We start from the raw sequence: 23,293 nt of genomic DNA on the forward strand, positions 1-23,293 counted from the left end.
GTTGTCGTGGCCGAGTGGTTAAGGCGATAGACTAGAAATCTATTGGGATCTTCCCGCGCAGGTTCGAATCCTGCCGACAACGCGGAAATTTTGTTTCTTTCAGTTATGTTAAGCTTTAGTTTATACGATATATTAGAAATCCATTGCTGGTAAGTTCTCTTCATGCGTAAAGAAGGCAGAGTCTTACCGCATATTTATAAGAATCAAATATTAAGGACTTAAAATATTGTTGGATACAGTAAACTATCTAGGGATGTTTCAAATCAACAAATTACGCTGCATTTTTTCAGCCGGGTCACTACACAGTTAGTCAGGGCTTTGATATCTTATTAAAATCCAATTATATCTTGATGAAAAATCGCGCTTGAATTGTTATTGTATTTATACTATTTTACTTGTTCGTGTTAACGCCGTGTAGCTATTTTCTGAGTTATATAATATCTTATTTGTATCTTAATATTATTTTGCAACATGCAGTTGCGCTTTATGCGACATCAAAATGGCAATCAGAACCAAACCAATCAAACGTTACTCGAATTTTACATTCATTACCAGAATTCTGCCGCACTACATGTTTAGATATAAACAATTCCAACAATAATGTTGAATATTCCTAAACAAAGTTTAACTGGGAGCCTAAAATAATCGCATATTTTATATCGCACTGTTCGATGAAGAAGTCATATAGCAGTCGCGCTGTCCGTGTCTCAGCCATAACTTTGCAATATATTGAAGGGTTTTTAAAGGGGCCTTTTCACAGATTTTGGCACGTATTGAAGTCTGTCATTAAATGCTTTATATTGATAATTTTAAAAAAATTGGTTTTAAAACGCTCTAGCAACAAATCAAGAATACAATTTATGAAAGATAAAAAAGTAACCCTCAACTGGGCTCGAACTTCTTACCCCTGGAGTGATAGTATGTCGCTTATACCACTCGGGCATCCGTGCTTATACAAAGAGCGATGTTATTATATACATGTACTTTATATCTGCAATTCTCGTAATTTCACAAAATATAACGAAAAAAAAACAGAACTCTCCAAATTATTCAATCGTTTCGCGTTGCAACGCTTTATAATTTTCAGGTTTTTAATTCGTCAAAGCAGACAAGGATCTGATATAACATAACATACTACTATAAGTACTACTATTACTGCTACTAATACTGCTGCTGTTGTTGTTGTTGCTGCTGTTACTACTACTACTACTACTACTACTACTACTACTACTACTACTACTACTACTACTACTACTACTACTACTACTACTACTAATATTACTACTACTACTACTACTACTACTACTACTACTACTACTACTACTACTACTACTACTACTACTTACTACTACTACTACATTCGGTTAATATAATTTTTCTTTATAAACTTTAAATCGCGGATAACTTATTAATGAAATCGTGTTAGAATCGAAATAATCGACGGGTAACCGTTGGTTATTGCGGTAATAACCACAAAGCCACTTATTTTGTTTTAAGGATCATTTCGTTATGTTCAAACAAGTAAAAAAGTATAAGTCACAAATCAATAAGATTGCATATTATTTTATTAAATTTTATTAAAATATTATGAATTGAGCTAAAAAAAAATTAACAGGTCAAAATAGTTACTTAAAATGTGGTTAATGACCAATTTTCTGCAACGAATCTTGCTACCAGTTGTTTTATAAAAAATATGTATTATATTCGATAGTTTACGTGACTGGTGAATCCTCTTAGTCGAAATGATCCGTAAAATAAAATAGTGTCTTTGTGTCGTATGAACGAATCTGCGTAAAACTCAATTTAGATTCACATTGTAAATCGAATCATTCCTGTCGTCAGTTGGCAAAACGAAAGTACGGTTGATATTCAAAAGCATTATATTTCTCTTTCCGGGATATTTTTTTCAATATGTTGATGCTGCATTAACGAATATACGTGTATATGAAGTAAAAGCACCAAAAATAAACAACGGTTGCGATAGACACCTATAAACTGTTAGATGCACATAATATCACTTAAACATTAGTTCATTTTTGTTGTTGCAGAATTTATATATGTCGTGCATTAATTTATGACATCAATCTTAACTTTTTATATATAATTTAAACCTAAAGTAGCATAACTTATATTGTTTCACATGTTTTTCATTAAATTAATCGCTTGCATTTATTTAGCTACTGCCGTTTGCATATTTTTGCTAAGAAAGTTTGCCATTCCTAAACGTACTACTGACGTTTGCCATATTTGTTTTCACTCTTTAAACGTTTATTCAATATCTGGTAGATATTTGTGTTTGTTTAGACATATGTAATATATATTCGTCCGGTAAAGCATAGACTGTTCTGTGATCGTTAATTTTCGAGAACACTGACTCTTTGTAATTTTACTACTGACGTTTGCTTCTTAAATGGAAATTTGCGCCGAAGTGTTCTCGAAAACCAGAGCAACACACAAAACGCGTGATATACCGATCGAAAGCTATATGCATGCCATATTGCGTGCACTAGGTCGTATGAAAGTCAGAGGATGATCAGCAAAAATATTGGAAAAAAAACCTACCTTGCGCGGCTGTTTGTTGTCATAAAATGACTACTGACGTTGACTTTTGTGGTCACGTGACAGTTTTTGTTCATTCACAGTGGATATGTTGGTTGAGTTCAAAAATGGTTTTAGTCCATTGAAAAACATGGCCGCCAGGGGGCGGGGCAGTATTCCTTATATGGCTATAGAGAAACTTTGTGAACACTCTAGAAATCACAATTTTTGCCCAATCATCATAAATTATGTAAAAACATTGGTTTCATTGATATCTCGGACGAGTTCGAAAATGGTATAGATTGGTGAAAAAGCATGGCCGCCATGGGGCGGGGCAGTTTTCTCTATATGTATATAGTGAAAACATGTGAACGTTCTAGAAATCACATTTTTGGTCCAATCTTCGTGAAATTTGGTCAGAACATTTGTTTCCTGTATACGACGGTTGAGTTTGAAAATGGCTCGGATCGGTAAAAAAAACATGGCCGCCAGGGGGCAGGGCAGTTTTGCTTATATGGCTTTAGTTAAACCTTGTTAACACTCTAGGAGGCACATTTATTGTCCAATCTTCATGAAACTTGGTCTGAACATTTGTTTTTATGATAGCTAGGCTGAGTTTGAAAAAAGTTTTGGTCTGTTGAAAAATATGGCCGCCAGGGGGCGGGTCAGTTTTGCTTATATAGCTATAGTTGAACGTTGTTAACACTCTAGAAGTAACATTTATAGCCCAATCTTCATGGAACTTGGTCCGAAGATTTGTTGTATTGATAGTTGGCTGTGTTTGAAAATGGTTACGGTTTGTTGAAAAACATGGCCGCTAGGGTAGCGGCAGTTTTCATAATATGACTATATTGAAACCATGTTAACGCTCTAGTTGTAATGCGGATGTTGGTGCACAATGATGATGATGATGATGATGATGATGATGATGATGATGATGATGATGATGATGATGATGATGATGATGATGATGATGATGATGATGATAATGATGATGATGATGATTATGATTATGATGATTATGATGATTATGATAATTATTATGATACTGGTAATGGATTCAGAAACATTAACCACAACCCAATTATCTAATTATGATTATTGCATTACTCAAATTAATTATTGCCATCACTTATGTTTGTTATCTATATCTTTGCAGAAATTTAACATAGTGGTAAAACCAATAAAACAACAAGAAGTGTTACATATGAATCTTATTTGACTTTTCATTCACTTATCATAGGCTACTCTCTATAAAACTCATTTTTACCATTGCTTGCATTGTTGCCAGGTGGTAATTGTGTAACACTCCTGGAAATTGACCCCAATTAACAGGGCACTTCCATCAAAGACCTTTGTGTTGATGTCAGATGGAAATCATTCATAAGTTTAGATAGATAAGACATTACATCTTGAAATGTTTTACCCCTACAATTTGCAGTTAGTCAGTAGTTTGTGTTTGGTTATGAAAGATTTGTGATTTTAGCAGGTTTTATTGTTGTTTCAATTGGAAATATCAATGCAAGGTGTCAGTCCTAAAATTGTTCCAGTTGTTTAAAAACACTTTGTCAAAAATGTGAACAATTTGGTAGTAAAACAACAACGTATCACATCTTTTAAGAAGCACAAACAGCTGTTCAAAGATAAGTCTATTTGCATTTGTTTTTGCAAAAATAATATATTTATGCTACAGATTGTTTGTGCATTTAAATTACAAATAGTTTGATAGTTGTTTTGATATGATACATTTCAAATGTATTGTGTGTGATTTCTTCTATTTTTGCACACATTTATAACTATAAGAAAGATCAAGTGATGTTTTGTTCTATAACAGAAGATAAATATTAAATTTCTAGTAGCTGGACATATTCTCATACTCATTTACTTTTTTATAACTGACTTTGATATATGATAACAATTCAACATATTTTATTTAATTATGCAAAAACTATTTTACAAAAACACATTCTCTTGAACAAATACGGTTGTTTTCAGTATCTAAAAGTTTTCTTGCTAAACAGATTGTAAACAGTTATCCCCTATAAGATGCTTATCTCATGATCTCACATTTGGACAACAATTTGTTGAAAAATGTACTTCCATTTTCTTTTGCTGATGCTCATTATTAAATTACTGTCCGCATATTACTTTTATCCAAAATAATAGCTTTTGTCGCAACAGGTAACAAATGTCTATTTAAAAAAAACACACACACACACATCTACTGCGCATATATGTATATATCTACCGAAACAGCAAACCTTTTCTTTTCACAAAACAATGTTAACAACCCTTGAGTTCAAAAATAGTTTTGATCCATCTAGTAATATGACCGCCAAGGTGGTCATTTGCCTTATATTTATATACTGAAAAAGCCCGTAACACTCTAAAAGTCACATTTTTTACCAATCATCATAAAACTTGGTCAAAACAATGGTTTTATTGATATTTCAGATGAGTTTGAAAATGGTCGTGATTAGTGGAAAAACATTGCCGCCAGGGGATGGGGCAGTTTTCTCTATATGTTTGTAAGAAACATTTTTCTTATATATATATTTTTTTTAAATCTGGGTATTAAAAACATGACCGCCAGGGTGGGTGTGGTAATTTTCTATATAGGCCTATTGTGAATACGTTGGAACACCTTTTTTTAAAGTCAGTCTTGTCATACTAATAACTTAAAATATTTGCTTTAGAGTTTTAAGTCTCTCAGGTGAGCGACCCAGGGCCCTTTGGGGCCTCTTGTTTTATTTAACTGTGTTATCTCAATGTCAGAGAACTAAATTTTTCTGTATTATCTTTATACCAGAGAACTAAATTTTAAAACAAAATGGAACAGAAAAACATGTAAAAGTGTAACACCCCACTTATTCACAAGTCAAACCATGAGAATTCTTTCCAATAATAGTGTCTGCATGTCTATAACGGCACGTTTTGTTCGGCATCAAGGGACCGAACCGACCCGGAATCAGTCAATGGATCGGGATACGGGATCAAGTGGTCCATTTTAAGTTTCCGCGGTCATAAACATCAATCGGATTGTTTCTTACAAATCCAACGATAATCTATTACAACTAAATGTAGTGTTGAAAGAGAGACAAGTAGATCTACATGCAGATCTATGTAAACTTGTAACAGCAAGTCACGTGAAAAGAAGCGAACTAGAATCTATGACAGAAAGAAGTAGAGTTGATAATTGGAAAATATGTCCTTTGAACACGACCAAAATCAATTTCTGATGATAATGTCAATATGAAATGCAGATTTCTAACACATCAAACCCTTCAGGGTAAACATTTTTATGCGTTTTCGAAGTTGAAGCATTTTTATTGTTTTCATGTTTCAAAAAAAAGTGTAGATTCGAGCCTGCTGTGCCGAATAGCAGCTTCGCCCCTGAATATGCATTACTACTATCATATTTAAAACTAAAATCAGTATTAAATATACAAATACTCATTGAATTTAAATATATAAAGTTATATATAAAGTTAACGAACAAATCATGCTCTTGAAATATATATTTAAAATGGTATTGAATTTAATTATGCTATGCATAAATTTTCTTCTTTAAAGAGAGAAGGATGTAATATATGTCGAACACGTGTCTGCATGTTTATCTCTATGAGCATGTCCACTGACCGCTATCCGGCACTAGCCACATGCTATCTGCCAGTTGTAAAATAAACGTCTTAGAAACACCACGCTTGTGTTCTTGACTTGATTGTCTATAATTACCTTATCACATTTGTGATACTACTAAGACTATTTACACTTTTACGACAAACAAAATATTACTACTTAAAACAACATAACATAACACGTATTCTTAAAATAGCGAACATTAGGGCAAACGGATTTACAACCCTTTCAATCTATTGCAAAGTTATGGCTGAGACATGGACGGAGCGACTGCTACATAACATCTTCATCGAACGGTAGGTGCGATACAACATATGCGATTATTTTATGCTCCCATTTAAACCACACAACGATTAAAATGAAGTTTAAAGACGTATTCTCCGCCTAGTAAAATGTATTGAAACATATGTTAGAAAGATAAGGTGTAGAGTTGTAACGTTGATTTACTGGCGACGTAATGAAGGCCGCGCACACTCCGTCAACAAACAGTTGTCGTGGCCGAGTGGTTAAGGCGATAGACTAGAAATCTATTGGGATCTTCCCGCGCAGGTTCGAATCCTGCCGACAACGCGGATTTTTTGTTTCTTTCAGTTATGTTAAGCTTTAGTTTATACGATATATTAGAAATCCATTGCTGGTAAGTTCTCTTCATGCGTAAAGAAGGCAGAGTCTTACCGCATATTTATAAGAATCAAATATTAAGGACTTAACATATTGTCGGATACAGTAAACTGTCTAGGGATGTTTCAAATCAACGAATTACGCTGCTCTTTTTCAGCCGGGTCACTACACAGTTAGTCAGGGCTTTGATATCTTATTAAAATCCAATTATATCTTGATGAAAAATCGCGCTTGAATTGTTATTGTATTTATACTATTTTACTTGTTCGTGTTAACGCCGTGTAGCTATTTTCTGAGTTATATAATATCTTATTTGTATCTTAATATTATTTTGCAACATGCAGTTGCGCTTTATGCGACATCAAAATGGCAATCAGAACCAAACCAATCAAACTTAACTCAAATTTTACATTCATTACCAGAATTCTGCCGCACTACATGTTTAGATATAAACAATTCCAACAATAATGTTGAATATTCCTAAACAAAGTTTAACTGGGAGCCTAAAATAATCGCATATTTTATATCGCACTGTTCGATGAAGAAGTCATATAGCAGTCGCGCTGTCCGTGTCTCAGCCATAACTTTGCAATATATTGAAGGTTTTTTAAAGGGTCCTTTTCACAGATTTTGGCACGTATTGAAGTTTGTCATTAAATGCTTTATATTGATAATTTTTAAAAAATTGGTTTTAAAACGCTCTAGCAACAAATCAAGAATACAATTTATGAAAGATAAAAAAGTAACCCTCAACTGGGCTCGAACTTCTTACCCCTGGAGTGATAGTATGTCGCTTATACCACTCGGGCATCCGTGCTTATACAAAGAGCGATGTTATTATATACATGTACTTTATATCTGCAATTCTCGTAATTTCATAAAATATAACGAAAAAAACAGAACTCTCCAAATTATTCAATCGTTTCGCGTTGCAACGCTTTATAATTTTCAGGTTTTTAATTCGCCAAAGCAGACAAAGATCTGATATAACATAACATACTACTATTAGTACTACTATTAGTGCTACTACTACTGCTGCTGTTGTTGTTGTTGCTGCTGTTACTACTTCTACTACTACTACTACTACTACTACTACTACTACTACTACTACTACTATTACTACTACTACTACTATTACTACTACTACTACTACTACTACTACTTACTACTACTACTACTTCTACTACTACCACTACTACTACTACTACTACTACTACTTCTACTACTACTACTACTACTACTGCTGCTGCTACTACTACTACTACTACTATTACTACTTCTACTACTACTACTACTACTACTACTACTACTACTACTACTACTACTACTACTACTACTACTACTACTACTACTACTACTACTACTACTACTACTTCTTCTTCTTCTTCTACTACTACTACTACTGGAACTATCATTTTACATTTATTAGCAGAATTTTTCTAAATTACATATTTAGATATGAACATTTCCAACAATAATGTAGTATATTCATAAACAAAGTTTAACGTTTCATCTAACATAAACGTGTGATAAAGTTAACATATAAAAACTAAATGGATTTTTTAATATCTTTGTGTGCCTGTTGTAGCGAAAACATTGTTGTATACTACAAATTCAGTGTTTTGCGTTAAGGTTGGAGACGACATGAGACTTTGACAGATGGCGGGAAACCATCATCAACTGGAGATAAGCCGGTAAAAAGATGGCCTTAAAACAGTGACCGTTGATTCGCGTCGAGTTCTTTCTTACATATCACATGACCTATCTTTTTATTGTTTATCTCAATTCGTCTTGGAATGCTCTTTAAAAGGTATAGTTATGAGGGTGTCTTCACGCAAAAGTTTGACTTTATTTTTCGTTGAAATTGTTGGTTTTACATTGAATTTGTTTAGGAAATCTTTTAGTATATTGTGATCTCAAAACGTATAGGGCGGTAACCTCCCTTTGAATAAATTCGACGACCATGCTTGACTACTTTAAGGTTGATGAATACATGAATATAAACTTGATTTCTAAGGTATCATATATATTTTGTGACATTTATAATATAAATGAAATCCTAAGGAAACGTGTCGCGAGATAGCAGCAGGTTTGAATACTTTCAACGTGTAGGGGTGGACGGATGTGGTTGAGGCATTGAAAACGAATGAACGTGTTGACACGATGACATGAACGACAGAAATCAAAATGCTACGAGATTACCGAATCATAATTATAAACAAGAGAAAACTAACGGTTCTAAGTGACTATCTAGTAGCAATTAAATAGCACGTGGATAATGTAATACATACTTTTGTTTAATAAAGAGTGATAATATGTGGAAAATCATCGTGAAATAACTCGCCGTGTATTTCTCACCTGCCTGACTCTGGACTACTTTTTTGAATTTCCAAATAATTTAAAAAACTATTTTAGTGTCCAAGTGGTAAATGCGATAGACTAGAAATCTATTGGGATCTTCCCGCGCAGGTTCGAATCCTGCCGGCAACGCAGCAATTTTGTTTATACGATATATTTAAGACCAATAGGTAAGTTATCTTCATGCGTAAAGAAGGAAGGGTCTTAACGCATATTTATAAGAATCAAATCTTGAGGACGTCACCTATCGCAGGATACAGTAAACTATCAACAGGTGTTTGTAATCAACATATTAAGCTATTGGATTTTATTAACATATCACATTACTGACTGTGTAGTGAAACGCCTTAAAAAGAGCAGCGTAATTCGTTGATTTGAAACACCTGATGATAGTTTAGTGTAACCGGCGATATATGACGTCCTAAAGATTTTATTCTTATAAATATGCGGTAAGACTGAAGAGAACTTATATATGGATGTTTTAATACATCGCATAAATACCTCAGTCTTATTCTCTTATTCTCCGTTCAAAATAATCAATAGAAACATATGTTTGGAAGACGAGGTGTACAGTTGCAACGTTGATTTACTGGCGACGTAATAAAGGCCGCGTACACTCCGTTGACAGACCTGGATGGGTGGCAGGCGGGGGAAAAAAGACGCTGGTGGCTTCGAGTGGAATGAGTGCTGCTCCTTGGTCGGCCTCTAGGACTGATCTACACACAACCGTATACACATAATCACCATAAGACCTAGAACACAACTACATAACACTCATTTACACAGCACCCCCAAACAAACTAGTACACCGAACACACCTATATAACTCCCACATACACAGACAGACAGACAGACAGACAGACAGACAGACAGACAGACAGACAGACAGACAGACAGACAGACAGACAGACAGTTTATTCAGACTTATACATAAGTACATCGTCTTCATACACAAATATATACCTTGATTTCTGTCACGTAAATAGGTTAACAATATTACATTACATAACATAACATAAATGGTCATTTAAGAATACAAATATAAATAAACACAATCAATTACACACAACACTAACCTACACAACACCCTAAGCAATCCAATACACCGAACACTCCTACATAACAAACAAATACACATTACTCATGCACACAGCATTACACCTAATCATAAAATCATCACCAGCAATACAGTACAGGACACATTAAGGTCTCATTGGCCAGCGTGCACTGAACTCTCCTAAAACTCAAAGTAAAAACCTTTGGCAAAACACCCGGACACCCGGGGTAAATCTGACCTACTATGACTTAAAATAACTTTTATCTCCTGAAAGGTCACAGGGGCAGGTCGGACCTCAAAGACCTCGTGAAGAGGCCGGTAGGACCTGTAAATAAACTCTGATTAAAAAAAAAAGTTGACAGACAGTTGTCGTGGCCGAGTGGTTAAGGCGATAGACTAGAAATCTATTGGGATCTTCCCGCGCAGGTTCGAATCCTGCCGACAAGGCAGCACTTTTGTTTCGTTCAGTTTTTGTCTGTTAAACTTCTCTTTTACGCATTACTACAAAGCAGGGGCCTGAATGGTCAAAAGTCGCTCAACTGAGATAACCTGCTCAGTTCAGCCGCACGATATCTTTAAAACAAATGTTCTTACCAAGTTTCATGTAGAGTGAATAATAAATGTAACTTTTAGTGTTAACAAGGTTTAATTATAGCCATATAAGTGCCCTATTCACCCTGCACTTCCTAGTAGAGATAAACACGCCGTTTGTCTTTCAACTACGAGTTCACTCAACAAAATGCGCAATGGTCACGCACATACAATATCTTTGTCTTGAGACAGGCCATGGTGGGTATTATCAGAACAGAACTATAGTTATTATCAGAACTATGTGGTCATCGATTCATATTGTAAACAAGCAACTTCGTTGAATTGATATCCCTCGCCAATATGATTCTGGACACAAAAGTGTAATATTTGACACTAAATAAGCATTTTTTTAATGATACAAAGGGCCATAACTCCGTTATTAACAGATTGTGTACAATGCCATTTGGCGTGCATCGTCCTCTTATCCATATATACACTCATACCAAGTTTCAAAGAAATCCGCCAAAGCACTTCCAAGATATGGCTCCGGAAACAAAAGTGCCGGACGGACGGACGGAAAGACGGACGGACAACGCCAAAACAATATCCCACCGCCGTTGGCGGGGGATAATTAGCGTAGACTGGTCTGTTCTGTTGCTCGGCAGAGTCTAGACGCTAGATATCTCCAACGCTGGGCGGATGTCTTGATATAATATATTCTAGTGTTACGAAAGCACATTGTGCCCGGATGAGCGCAAGACATAATCCGTAGATAAGTTCTCTTTATCTGTTAAGAAGGCACATTCGTACCGCATACTTATAAGAAACCCCTCTATAGGGTGTCGATCTTCGCCGAATTAAGTCAACTATCAACAGGCTTCATATCCACGTATTACGCTACTCAAGTTTTTGAGTCGTGTCACAACATAGTAAGTCAGTAAATGGAAGTCTTATTAAAATCCAACTATATTTTGAGGGATAACCATGCTTGAATTACTGTATATACTTTATTTATGTTCTGTTTCTTGTTCGTGTAAGAGTTTTCCTAATCATATTATATTATTCCAGATTTATATGTAACAACATGCGGTTGCGCTTTATGTGGCATCAAAATGGCAATCAGAAACCAAATCAATCAACACTGAAAGCCATCGTCACTTTTTACGTATACATTTAATGTATATTCGTCAAAATAAACACACTTCAGTTTAATCAAAAACATCCGTTATAATAGGTTTTTTGGGAAAACTTGCTTTATTGCATGTGTGAAAGTTTCGTCCCAGATAAGCCTGTGGAGTCCGCAAAGGCTAATAAGGGAGGACAATTTCTGATTTTATGGATTTTTTATTAAAGATTTTTTTTTAAAAAGAAAATCAGTTTAGGCGGAAAGTCCTTGGTTATCCTGTGCGGACTGCACAGGCTAATTTGGGAACACATGCATTTAGCCCAGTTTTCTCAGAACGTCGTTTTTATCATAAACAATGTTTGAATTTGTAGAAGTTACATGTAATATATATACATACATATATATATATATATATATATATTGTATAAGTTACATGTAATATATATACATACATATATGTATGTATATATATTACATGTAACTTCTACATATATATATATATATGTATGTATTTATATATTTTACTCGTCTCGGATAGTACTTGGAATTGTTTTAAATTTGATAATTAAGTCCGTACACATGCCTAACAATATCTTGATATACTTATAATGATATAGTGTGCATTGTTTTTTACCGTTTTTTAGCGCGAAGCCCTAAACTCAAACAAATGAGTGCATATAATAAAATAAGGAACTATCATTTGACATTTATTAGCAGAATTTTTCTGCATTACATCTTTAGATATAAACATTTCAAACAATAATGTAGTATATTCATAAACAAAGTTTAACGTTTCATCTAACATAAACAGTGTGATAAAGTTAACATATAAAACTATATGGATGTAATTAGTACTGAAAAGAAAAATGACATGATTTGGTAACAAAATAAACCATTGAAATAAACAGAACATGTAAAGTCTTAACAATCAAAAGAACATACATGTACACAGATAAGAAACATGACACTAGCACAGAAATACCAACGTAGCACATTTAAAACATCATACAAAGGCGACACAGGAAGTAAAACAATACGCAAGTCATGTTAGAAATGTCGAAAATCGACATGTGTTAATTCATGTATCTGAATAAATACAATATCAGAAAGTCAGAAAGATATGCGTACGTTTCTGTTTTTGTCAGCAAGAATAAGACATAGTAGATGGTACGATTCCGTTTTCCTATGCAGTAAAAATGAGAGAAATTTGCTTTCGCTGGAATATGAAATGATCTCAAGAACATTGCACACTACCGTGTGAACATGTACGTAATGATTTATCTAAAATAAACAAGTGAAAATGGATGCTGCCTTAATAAATCAATACCGACCTAGACTGAAATACGTACATGTATGTACACAATACCAACATAACCAATACAAAATGACAAAATAAAACACGTTTCAACAATGCCAGTTTTCGACCATTACTGTAAACGATAAAAATTGTCCATAAGACACTTGTTCAATGTACAACAGCAATTCGTAATAAATATGTTTCTTGCTTACTTTATACTTATATTAATAAAAGCGTTATATGTCAACTAAACGGACGTGTGTTGTGATGGCTAGATATCAAGTATATAATACTTAACAAGAACTAGTGAAATAAAATCAAGTGAGTCACTTGTGCTATCATGTACATTCAAAGGACATTTTTGGCCTCAGTATTTATTGCAAACTGCACCAAAGCGCCGAATTCAGTATGAGTTGGTGCCATGTTAAGTGGTCTTCTATTGCCATGAATAACACAAAAAGATTACAATGGTTTCTGTCTTAAATTTGACTTTGGAACTGGTGTCAAATAATATAAAGGTAAAATAATCTAAGTACAAAACAACACATTCGCTGTTTACAAGTCAAGGTTATTGGTGGTATGCTATGAATGAAGGTTGTTATAATTGTATGTGTATATAGAGTGTATTTTAGCCAAAATGGAGCACCGTACACATTTATTTTGTGGCTATTAAAATGTCATTACCGAGCATAGAATCTTGAATCGACAATTTCAGTATACGTCTTTCGCATGCTCATATGTTCAATATTTCGTCACAGCATATTAAGCATAAATACGTTTTTATGACAATCAATGATGATATTTTTGTCAGCAAATATTGTCTCAGTAATTCTTCACTTGCTCAGCGCTGGGGCGGTCATCTTTGAGATTTTTGTTTGGCAATTCGCCAAGTCTCTGCAAAGAGATACAACCGGTCGTATACAAACAGCTCAAATTGTCAAACACAACACATAGATATGGGCCCAATATGTGCCTCGTTCTGGCAAAACTGGGCTTGATTCATGTGCAGTCCGTACTGGCTCATCAAGGACTATTCTTCCCACCATAACTGGATTTCCGTTTAGCAGACTTTCTTCACATCAAAGAAAGCGGAAAGTGTCGTACCTGATTGGCCTGTGCGAAATGCAAAGGCTTATCTGGAATGACACTTTTTGCAAAATCATAAAGCCAAGTTTCTCAACAACGAGTTCCAATTATAAGATTACGTAATAAATTCCAAGAGAACCTGCGTCTTTTTATGAGCATTGGTGTAACTGGTTTCCAATATCATGGTACTCACAAAGCTGAACGGGATTGTACACGGAGTTATCTTACATAAATATTGTGAGTTACAAATCCCATACTTATTGTTATCGTTTATGTTCATTGAAGGATATGAGGTATACAAACTTTACAAAATGGACTATACGAGTTGTATATGACATGCCTAGTTTGAGGTCATGTAGACAAAGTGTCATGTTAGTTTTGTTGCATAGAAAAAAGACATATGATGACAATGTTTGGATGGATGAAGATTTAATGGTATCGATATCAAGTATCCTGAATTACTATGAAAGAACACCATTATAATTGCTGTTGTTTAACAAGACTATAATACCTCGATATTACCTAGCTATCACAGATTTGTTGATAACTGTGCAATGTATTTACAATTTTACAAGCGTCATTTAAATAATATCACATTATGCTTAAAATCAGAGACAACCCGTTTTCTAAGCGAATTTAATAACTTTAACTCCAACGCTGGCTTAACTATGTTGAAATATATACTTGTCATCATCATTGTTCATCCGTTAACATTTGCTCCACACATGTAACAATATGGCTCATCACTTCCGCTACGTCAGAGAAACAATATTCCTGGAATTGAGTTACTTTAATACCATTTGATATCTTAGAATTTTCATTATTTACTCGTTCTGCCTGCTCAGCCGATTGACCAGTTACATATTCGTAATTGTGTTTGCCTAACTCTTTGAAAGTGCTGTCTGGCTCACTTAAACGTTCTTGCCTTTCTTGACAATGTTTGACATCGGAATCATTCAAACCATAATTTGAATTGTCAATCTCAAACGAACTCGACGAGACATCGTCATCTGTGCAAATGTTGGTGTGTGCTGGTTTAGTGTTTTCGTTTTGTTTACTGCTTTTAGAAAGAAGGGCATGTTGTGAGTCACTGTCTGAATCAACACCTTGCGAACTGTCAGAAATATCAATTGCGTCTTCTGAACTGTTTTGAAACACTTTTGAGTGAATATGATCGTGTTTTTGTTTATATTTAATCGGCTTGTTGTACAGATCTTTCGCAATATGGTCATGGATTGATTTAAAGAATAACTCTTGGTCCCAGGGGACGATACAAAGTGTGTTGTCTTTAATATTTTTGGGGGTCTGAAAAGTGGCATTGTCGGTACTAATACGTTCACATTTAGACTTAACAGAAGTAGCACCACAATCATCGGCCGCTGAACATTCTGTCGTATTAACTGAAGACACGTCAGTCTTGTTAATTTTGCTGCAATTGTGAGTGGCGAGAATTTTGAGCAGTATGTTTTTCTCGGCCAATAGCGATTCGAGCTTGTGATGAAGCTTGTTTCGAGTGACTTCTTCACCCTGCAGTTCCTAGTAAAGATAAACACACCGTCTGTCCTTGAAATTTGATTTCAATTAACTGACTGCGCAAGGTCACACAAGGTCAAACGCATAAAATCACTTTATCTTAAAAATGCTTTCGATTGTAACACAATTTCCACGACAAAACCTACGACTCTATTGTTAAATAATTTAAGTACAAATCGATAAACAATTATGTATTTTTAACAAATATTTGACTTTTTCAACAAAGTCTTAATTTTAATAATTATATCATGATATTTTTAGATTATTAAAAAATAGATATAAAAAGCCGCGTTAACATGCTACATTTTCTTGAGCCACTCAATAATATTTATTGGAGAATACACATACGAATGTAATATTGTGGTCTTTATGATAACATTCCAGAATAAGAGAACAAACAATACGACAAGACGACATGCTTATAACTTTCAGTACTTTAGAGTAACCATACAGGTGCAAACTTTAACATAAATGTTCCATGTGATTGTACATATAAATATATAAGGAATACGCCTGCATATATTGACAAACGACTTCAATTAAAGAAAATGAGCAGATGGGTTACGTTTCGTTAAGATAAATCAATGTCTAGCAAGTGAGAACGGTGTTGATGGGTGATTGCCATGAGGACGACAAGAGATGATTTTGACCCAATATGGTCAGGAGGGATTAATGCGGTAGAAACAATTATATACAACATGCATACAAGTAAAGTTTTCTGAAATGCATTTGTAGGAATGATAATATATTGGTAAAGTCGATGTGATTACATTATGGATAGAATGAAGGAGGAATACTTGTACGAAGATTATGTGATGAATGGTGACGTACATGAAGTTACCCTAGAGTGCCAACAGTGACGATACTCCAATCGAACGATCACTAATAATGGTGGGTAGACAATAAATAGACGGAAATATTCATTTCATTGACAATATTCTGTGTTCATATGCTATTTTGTTCCATTAAGTGCTACTGTACGATGATGCTACCAAGAACGATTTTTACAATACTATGATAGGAAGACGTCTGCAACATATGGTATAACACTTCCATTGATGTTTTCAATTTACTGCCAGACAACAGGAAATGATCAGAAAATAAGAGTTATAAATTATGACACGCTCGCGAAAGAAAGATTGAGCATATGCATTGAATTCGCATTATTTCAAATATAACCATTATTAATTATTGTTATTTATTTCCGGGAAATAGAAATTATCAACACACTATCAAACCTTATAGCGTGGTTACCTCTTTAAAAGATAATCAACACGCTGATCAAAACTTATATCGTAGTTACCTCACTGTAAACTAATCAACGCGCTGATAAAACTAAAGCGTGGTAACCTCCCATTGAGAAAATCAACACACTGTCATAACGTATAGGTTGGTAACCTCCCTTTGAATAAATTCGACGACAATGCTTGACTACTTTAAGGTTGATGAATACATGAATATAAACTTTAGTTCTAAGGTATCATATATAATTTTTGACATTTATAATATAAATGAAATCCTAAGGAAACGCGTCGCGAGAGAACAGCAGGATTGAATACTTTCAACGTGTAGGGGTGGACGGATGTGGTTGATGCAATGAAAACGAATGAACATGATGACATGATGACATGAACGACAGAAATCAAAATTATACAAGATTACCGAAGCATAATTATCAACAAGAAAAAACTAACTAATCATGCGGCGTCTCATCTGGATCTATGCTGTTTGCCAAGGCCTTTTTTCAAGACGCTAGGCATAAATGGGTTAACGCGTACCTGGCAGAACCCTTCAAAAAGAACGGTTACTAAAATCGAACAAAAAGTGTGTATTTCATAACGCCAACCTAACGAGTACCTATCACACGTTTGCAGGGATTTCAATAGATGTTGAAAACCAGAGATGAAATCCCGTGCAGGGGTCAATATTATTTAATGTTATTTTGCACAAACTTTAGAGAAATAAAATGCACAAAAAAATTACGGTGTATATATATATATATATATTTAATAAAAAAGTCTTATAAAGGGAGACAAGTCAAACTGAACTAATTGTTCAAAATTAATCCCCTTTGTTTAAAAATAAATCTATTTTTAGTCGTGGCGACCTTGACCTTGGAGATATTGACGTAATTATTTCGTTCGACACACCGTCTAATGATGGTGAACAAATGTGCCAAATGATTTTTAAATCTCACAAAGAATGACATAGTTATGGCCCGAACAAGCTCATTTATGGCCATTTTTGACCTTTGAACTCAAAGTGTGCCCTTGACCTTGGAGATATTGACGTAATTCTTTCGAGCGACACACCGTCTAATGATGGTGAACAAATGTGCCAAAAGAAATTAAAATCTCACAATGAACGACAAAATTATGGCCCAGACAAGCTTGTTCCGCCCGCCAGCCTGCCCACTAGCCCGACCGCCGACATTCGCCAATCTAATAACCAGTTTTTCCCTTGGAAAACCTGGTTAAAAATTCCAATATGCTTGCAACAAAAAGTAGAAACTGCTTCAATTGAAATCCCTGCTGATGGAATGCTTAGCAATTACACACCGAACCAAACAAGGTGAAAATGTCTTCTCCCAGAGTGCAGCTCTACCGGAAGGACAGGACCTCTGTACTACGTACCTCCAACAGACTGTCCACAAGGTCTTTCTTCCTCATCCGGCTCCTCTGCGCCGCCTGGCGGTTACATTCCCGCCGATAGAGCAGCTTCAGTCTCTCCTCTTCCGTTAACTACAGGAAACACACAAGTCCGTCATGCCTCATGACAATCAATATACAAGAACCTCGCTCTGGGTAAACGGGACTTAATGCATGAGAGTAAAGTGTCGTTCCAAATAAACCCGTACCGTCCGCACAGGCTTATCAGCGACGACACTTTCGGAATAAATTGAATTTTCGCTAAAAACATACTTCCTTCAAACGAAAACTATCCCAAAAACAAGAAAATTTTGTCACTGGTAAGCCTGTGAGGACTCCACAGGGACGACACTGCGCACTGTCCAGTATTCCCACACTGGTAAGCCTGTGAGGACTCCACAGGGACGACACTGCGCACTGTCCAGTAAGCCTGTGAGGACTCCACAGGGACGACACTGCGCACTGTCCAGTATTCCCACACTGGTAAGCCTGTGAGGACTCCACAGGGACGACACTGCGCACTGACCAGTATTCCCACACTGGTAAGCCTGTGAGGACTCCACAGGGACGACACTGCGCACTGTCCAGTAAGCCTGTGAGGACTCCACAGGGACGACACTGCGCACTGCCCAGTATTACCACACTGGTAAGCCTGTGAGGACTCCACAGGGACGACACTGCGCACTGTCCAGTAAGCCTGTGAGGACTCCACAGGGACGACACTGCGCACTGCCCAGTATTCCCACACTGGTAAGCCTGTGAGGACTCCACAGGGACGACACTGCGCACTGACCAGTATTCACAGAACGCGGCTCAGAAACGTATCAAAGTTTGAAAAGAAATCCTTACCGAAACGGAAACTGCAGATAATTTTTATATGACACTTACGTTGTTTGAGACCCCATTTGAGTTACCTATTGTTCTACTTGTTTCTTGCATCCACTAAAATGTGTAATACTAGTATTCAAACCGTATATACACGACTCCATAACGTTCACATGTTTTAAACTACCTGTATGCATGCAGTACATAAAGTTTTGCCATGTTTTAAAAATGCTTCGTACTTAATCTTAATCAGTGTCCCGTAACGAAATAAAATTTACGACAATTGATCTGAAATCAAGTATATCATAGATGATCCCATTATGCATGAATGCTTTTTAGAACAAGAGATGTGTTTGTCAGAAACACTATGCTCTCTACTGCGCCGCTTTGAAGCCATATATTTTACCTTTGACCTTGAAGGATGACCTTGACCTTTCACCACACAAAATGTGCAGCTTCATGAGATACACATGCATGCCAAATATCAAGTTGCTATCTTCACTATTGCAAAAGTAATGGGCAATGTTAAATTTTTCGGGCGGACAGACAGACGGCCGTTTCAACTGGTATATGCCACCCTACCGGTGGCATTAAAACAACATGCTGTTAGTGTTTTACCCAGGCCGTTTTAGCGTGGCGAATCGCCATGCCCTTGTTTTGTTTCGCCACGCTGCCCCTTTCAAAGTCAATTATCGCCACGCTGCCCTTTTCAAAGGCAGCCGCCTTGCCCTTTCATGACATAAGCACCCGCTGTTTTTCGCGCCCTTATTGATAACATATTAATAGGCATAATAGCCCTTTGTCCAAACTACCTTGCTGACTAGTAGTGTCAGAGTATGGCCCAAAGGCCGCGAAGATTCGCTCGGTTATGAATTAGTCATGCGTGAATAACCCCGTGTCAATATTTATCGATGATTTCAGTGGCATGGTAATGTATGCATACTAGTCCACAATAAAACAAGGGACAAAATTGTCACAAAACCAGGTTTTCATTGTGAAAAAAATCTCATAAAGGGAGAAAACTCAAACTGAACTTTTGAAATGAACAAACAAAATTAACCCCCTTTGTAAGTTTGTTTTAAAAAAATATATATTTTTAGTCGTGGCGACCTTGACATTTGAGATATTGACGTGATTCTTTCGTGCGACACACCGTCCCATGATGGTGAACAAATGTGCCAAATGATTTTAAAATCTTACAATGAATGACATAGTTATGGCCAGGACAAGCTCATTTATGGCCATTTTTGACCTTTGAACTCAAAGTGTGACCTTGACCTTGGAGATATCGACGTAATTATTTCGCGCGACACACCGTCCAATGATGGTGAACAAATGTGCCAAATGATTTTAAAATCTGACAATGAACGACATAGTTATGGCCCGGACAAGCTTGTTCCGCCCGCCCGCCAGCCCGCCAGCCAGCCCGCCCGCATTCGCCAATCTAATAACCAGTTTTTTCCATCGGAAAACCTGGTTAATCATGGACAGTTACTTCGGAGACTTCTATTGAAACCAAGATTGTCCTCGTGGAAAATGTGCTTTTCATGCATAATACAATATCATGAAAACATTTATCTTAAATTTAGATAATTAATTATTGACAGAATTACTGTAACGTTTTCTTATCTTATTAATAGGCCGACATATTATACGAGTATACGTTGCTATGCGTACCTGTCGGTTTTCATTTTAACAAGATGGCGGACGATACAGCTAATAAATTGTGACTCTCGGCAAAATGGCTATTTTACGATGGAGATCACACATTTAGAAGGATAAATGAAATGCACGTGCTAAAAAAATGTGCAGCTCCATGAGATACACATGCATGTCAAATATCAAGTTGCTATCTTCAATATTGCAAAAGTATTCATAAAATTAGCGATTTGGACCACATATATTTGATCTATGACCTTGAAGGATGACCTTGACCTTTCACCACTCAAAATGTGCAGCTCCATGAGATACACATGCATGCCAAATATCAAGTTGCTATCTTCAATATTGCAAAAGTACTCATAAAATGAACGATTTTGGCCACATATATTTGACATCTGACCTTGAAGGATGACCTTGACCTTGACCTTTCACCACTCAAATTGTGCAGTTCCATGAGATACACACGCATGCCAATATCAAGTTGCTATCTTGAATATTGAAATACTGCAAAAGTGTACATTAAATGAGCGATTTTGACCCATATATGTGACCTTTGACCTTGAAGGATGACCTAGACCTTTCACCACTCAAAATGTGCAGCTCCATGAGATACATATGCATGCCAAATATCAAGTTCCTATCTTCAATATTGCAAAAGTTATTGCAAATGTTAAAGTTGGCGCAAACCAACCAACAGACCAACCAACAGACCAACCAGCAGACCAACAGACAGGGCAAAAACAATATGTCCCCCACTACTATAGTGGGGGACATAAAAACGATGCATTAATCGTTAAACACAAAAACAACATATTTATCAGTTATCTGTTCATTTGAAGTATGTCACGGAAACGAGTGTTTGCAAATTGTTAGCGTTCAGTTTACTAATTTTACTGAAAAAAACCTTCTGACGGGATAATCGTTAGAAAATGGGATAAGACATACATGGTTTAATTTATGTGTTTGTGGATCTGTGTATAATCAGATTCCTATGCATATATTGCTTTATTATGTTTGTCATTCTGTACAGTTTACTGCAAAAGCATGCTACTTTAATGGAGACATAGCAAGGTAAATGTATTAATATTTATTAAAGAAAATTTTATACACCACTTACCATTAAATGTGCTTGTTTATATGTTTATGTGTATATGTTTCTCTCTAAACCACTTAGTCACGTAACGTTTTTGCCCTTTTTACCTTAACTGCGCGTTAAATCGCCCTTTTTTAAAGTAATGCGCTATGCCCCTTTTCCTCCTGGGAAAACACTAGCTGTATATAAATTGACCCTATTATGCTTAATTAGATGGGTTCCAGATCAGTAAGTTCTCGTATAGCAATCATTTGAAACGCGGTCTGGGAAAATTGGTTTTAATGAATATGCGTTAAGAGTTACATCCCAAATAAACATGTGCAGTCCTAACAGACTTATCAAGAACGACGCTTTCCGTTTTCATGGAATTAAAAATCCATTTTAAGCGCAAACTATGGTCCCTGATTAGCAGTGTGGACTGCACAGGCTAATCTGGTACGACACTACGCCCATGCATTAAGCTCAGTTTTCCCGGAACGCGGAAAATAGGTCAGTCTTAAATTGAATTGGAATATCGAGGGACAATCATGGGTCAAGATGTGTATCTGAGTAGAAAAGGGTTAACCTCCGAGGGTTCCGGTGACTTGAACTCCACTTTGAGGTCATCAAGCCCCTGCGAGCGCCGCCTGGCGTAGATCTTCTGTCGGAGCTCCTCACGCAGCTGCGCCTCGCTGATATTTCCGGCAGAAGGCGAGGAGACGCTGTCGCTTCCGTCACTTCCGGTCCCTTCTATTTTGAAGTGCGACATGGGCGAATCGAGATCGGAGTTCCCGTTGGACGCATTCCCGGCGGCGGTGACCTCATCGCGGGACATCTGGAGGTTAAGTGAGAGGGGTGGGGAAATCTTTGGCTGCTTCGATGGGGTGTGACTCGACTGGGAGAAATCTGAAAAGAGTTACCTTTTCGTGATTTTTTTATTAACGGGAATTATTTAACCATTTCAAAACTTCAGGATGCTCAAATAAGTTTACGACGTATTGTTACTTTATAAAGTAAATTAAGTGTACGCAACGTCGTCACAAGAGTTTCTCAGCGTTCATATATCGTTAATAATTTAATATGCAAGTTAACAGTTATGAAAGTTCAGGCGGTAAAAGTGAAAAGTCCCCAGGTTTTTTAAAGCGAGCTATGTGATTATTATTGTAATCCATTTGTTCTGATGACCATTCAAATATGCTCCGTTTCATGTATATTAACAACTATGGAAAAACGCAATTAACAACAAGAGCACCGCATAAAGGGTGCCACGCTCGGCTGCAAAAGCTTGTCAGATTTTTTT

At 36.1% G+C, this 23,293-nt stretch overlaps 1 protein-coding gene and 3 non-coding genes across 9 annotated transcripts in view; 3 read left to right on the plus strand and 1 right to left on the minus strand.

Moving 5' to 3' along the window:
- Positions 1-82, plus strand: Trnas-aga (transfer RNA serine (anticodon AGA)). The gene has a single exon. It is a non-coding gene; the product is annotated as a tRNA-Ser (tRNA).
- A 6,583-nt stretch (positions 83-6,665) lies between these two features.
- Positions 6,666-6,747, plus strand: Trnas-aga (transfer RNA serine (anticodon AGA)). The gene has a single exon. It is a non-coding gene; the product is annotated as a tRNA-Ser (tRNA).
- Positions 6,748-10,578: 3,831 nt separating this feature from the next.
- On the plus strand, positions 10,579-10,662 carry Trnas-aga (transfer RNA serine (anticodon AGA)). The gene has a single exon. It is a non-coding gene; the product is annotated as a tRNA-Ser (tRNA).
- Positions 10,663-12,564: 1,902 nt separating this feature from the next.
- Positions 12,565-23,293, minus strand: part of LOC127856353 (uncharacterized) — a 31,296-nt gene continuing 20,567 nt past the window's right edge. For 3 of the 6 annotated variants that reach the window (XM_052392492.1, XM_052392493.1, XM_052392494.1), the window contains exons 5-7: positions 22,580-22,899; positions 18,420-18,527; positions 12,565-15,789 (exon numbers count right to left, since the gene is read on the minus strand). In XM_052392492.1, the coding sequence (XP_052248452.1) occupies positions 14,947-15,789; positions 18,420-18,527; positions 22,580-22,899 (1,271 nt within the window). In that variant the 3' untranslated portion in view covers positions 12,565-14,946. Of the gene's footprint in view, positions 15,790-16,617; positions 16,669-18,419; positions 18,528-22,579; positions 22,900-23,293 lie in introns of all 6 variants that reach the window. The other 3 variants (XM_052392498.1, XM_052392496.1, XM_052392495.1) reach the window with 3 other exon arrangements.

This window comes from Dreissena polymorpha, chromosome 13, assembly GCF_020536995.1.
Source record: "Dreissena polymorpha isolate Duluth1 chromosome 13, UMN_Dpol_1.0, whole genome shotgun sequence".
NCBI lineage: Eukaryota > Metazoa > Mollusca > Bivalvia > Myida > Dreissenidae > Dreissena > Dreissena polymorpha.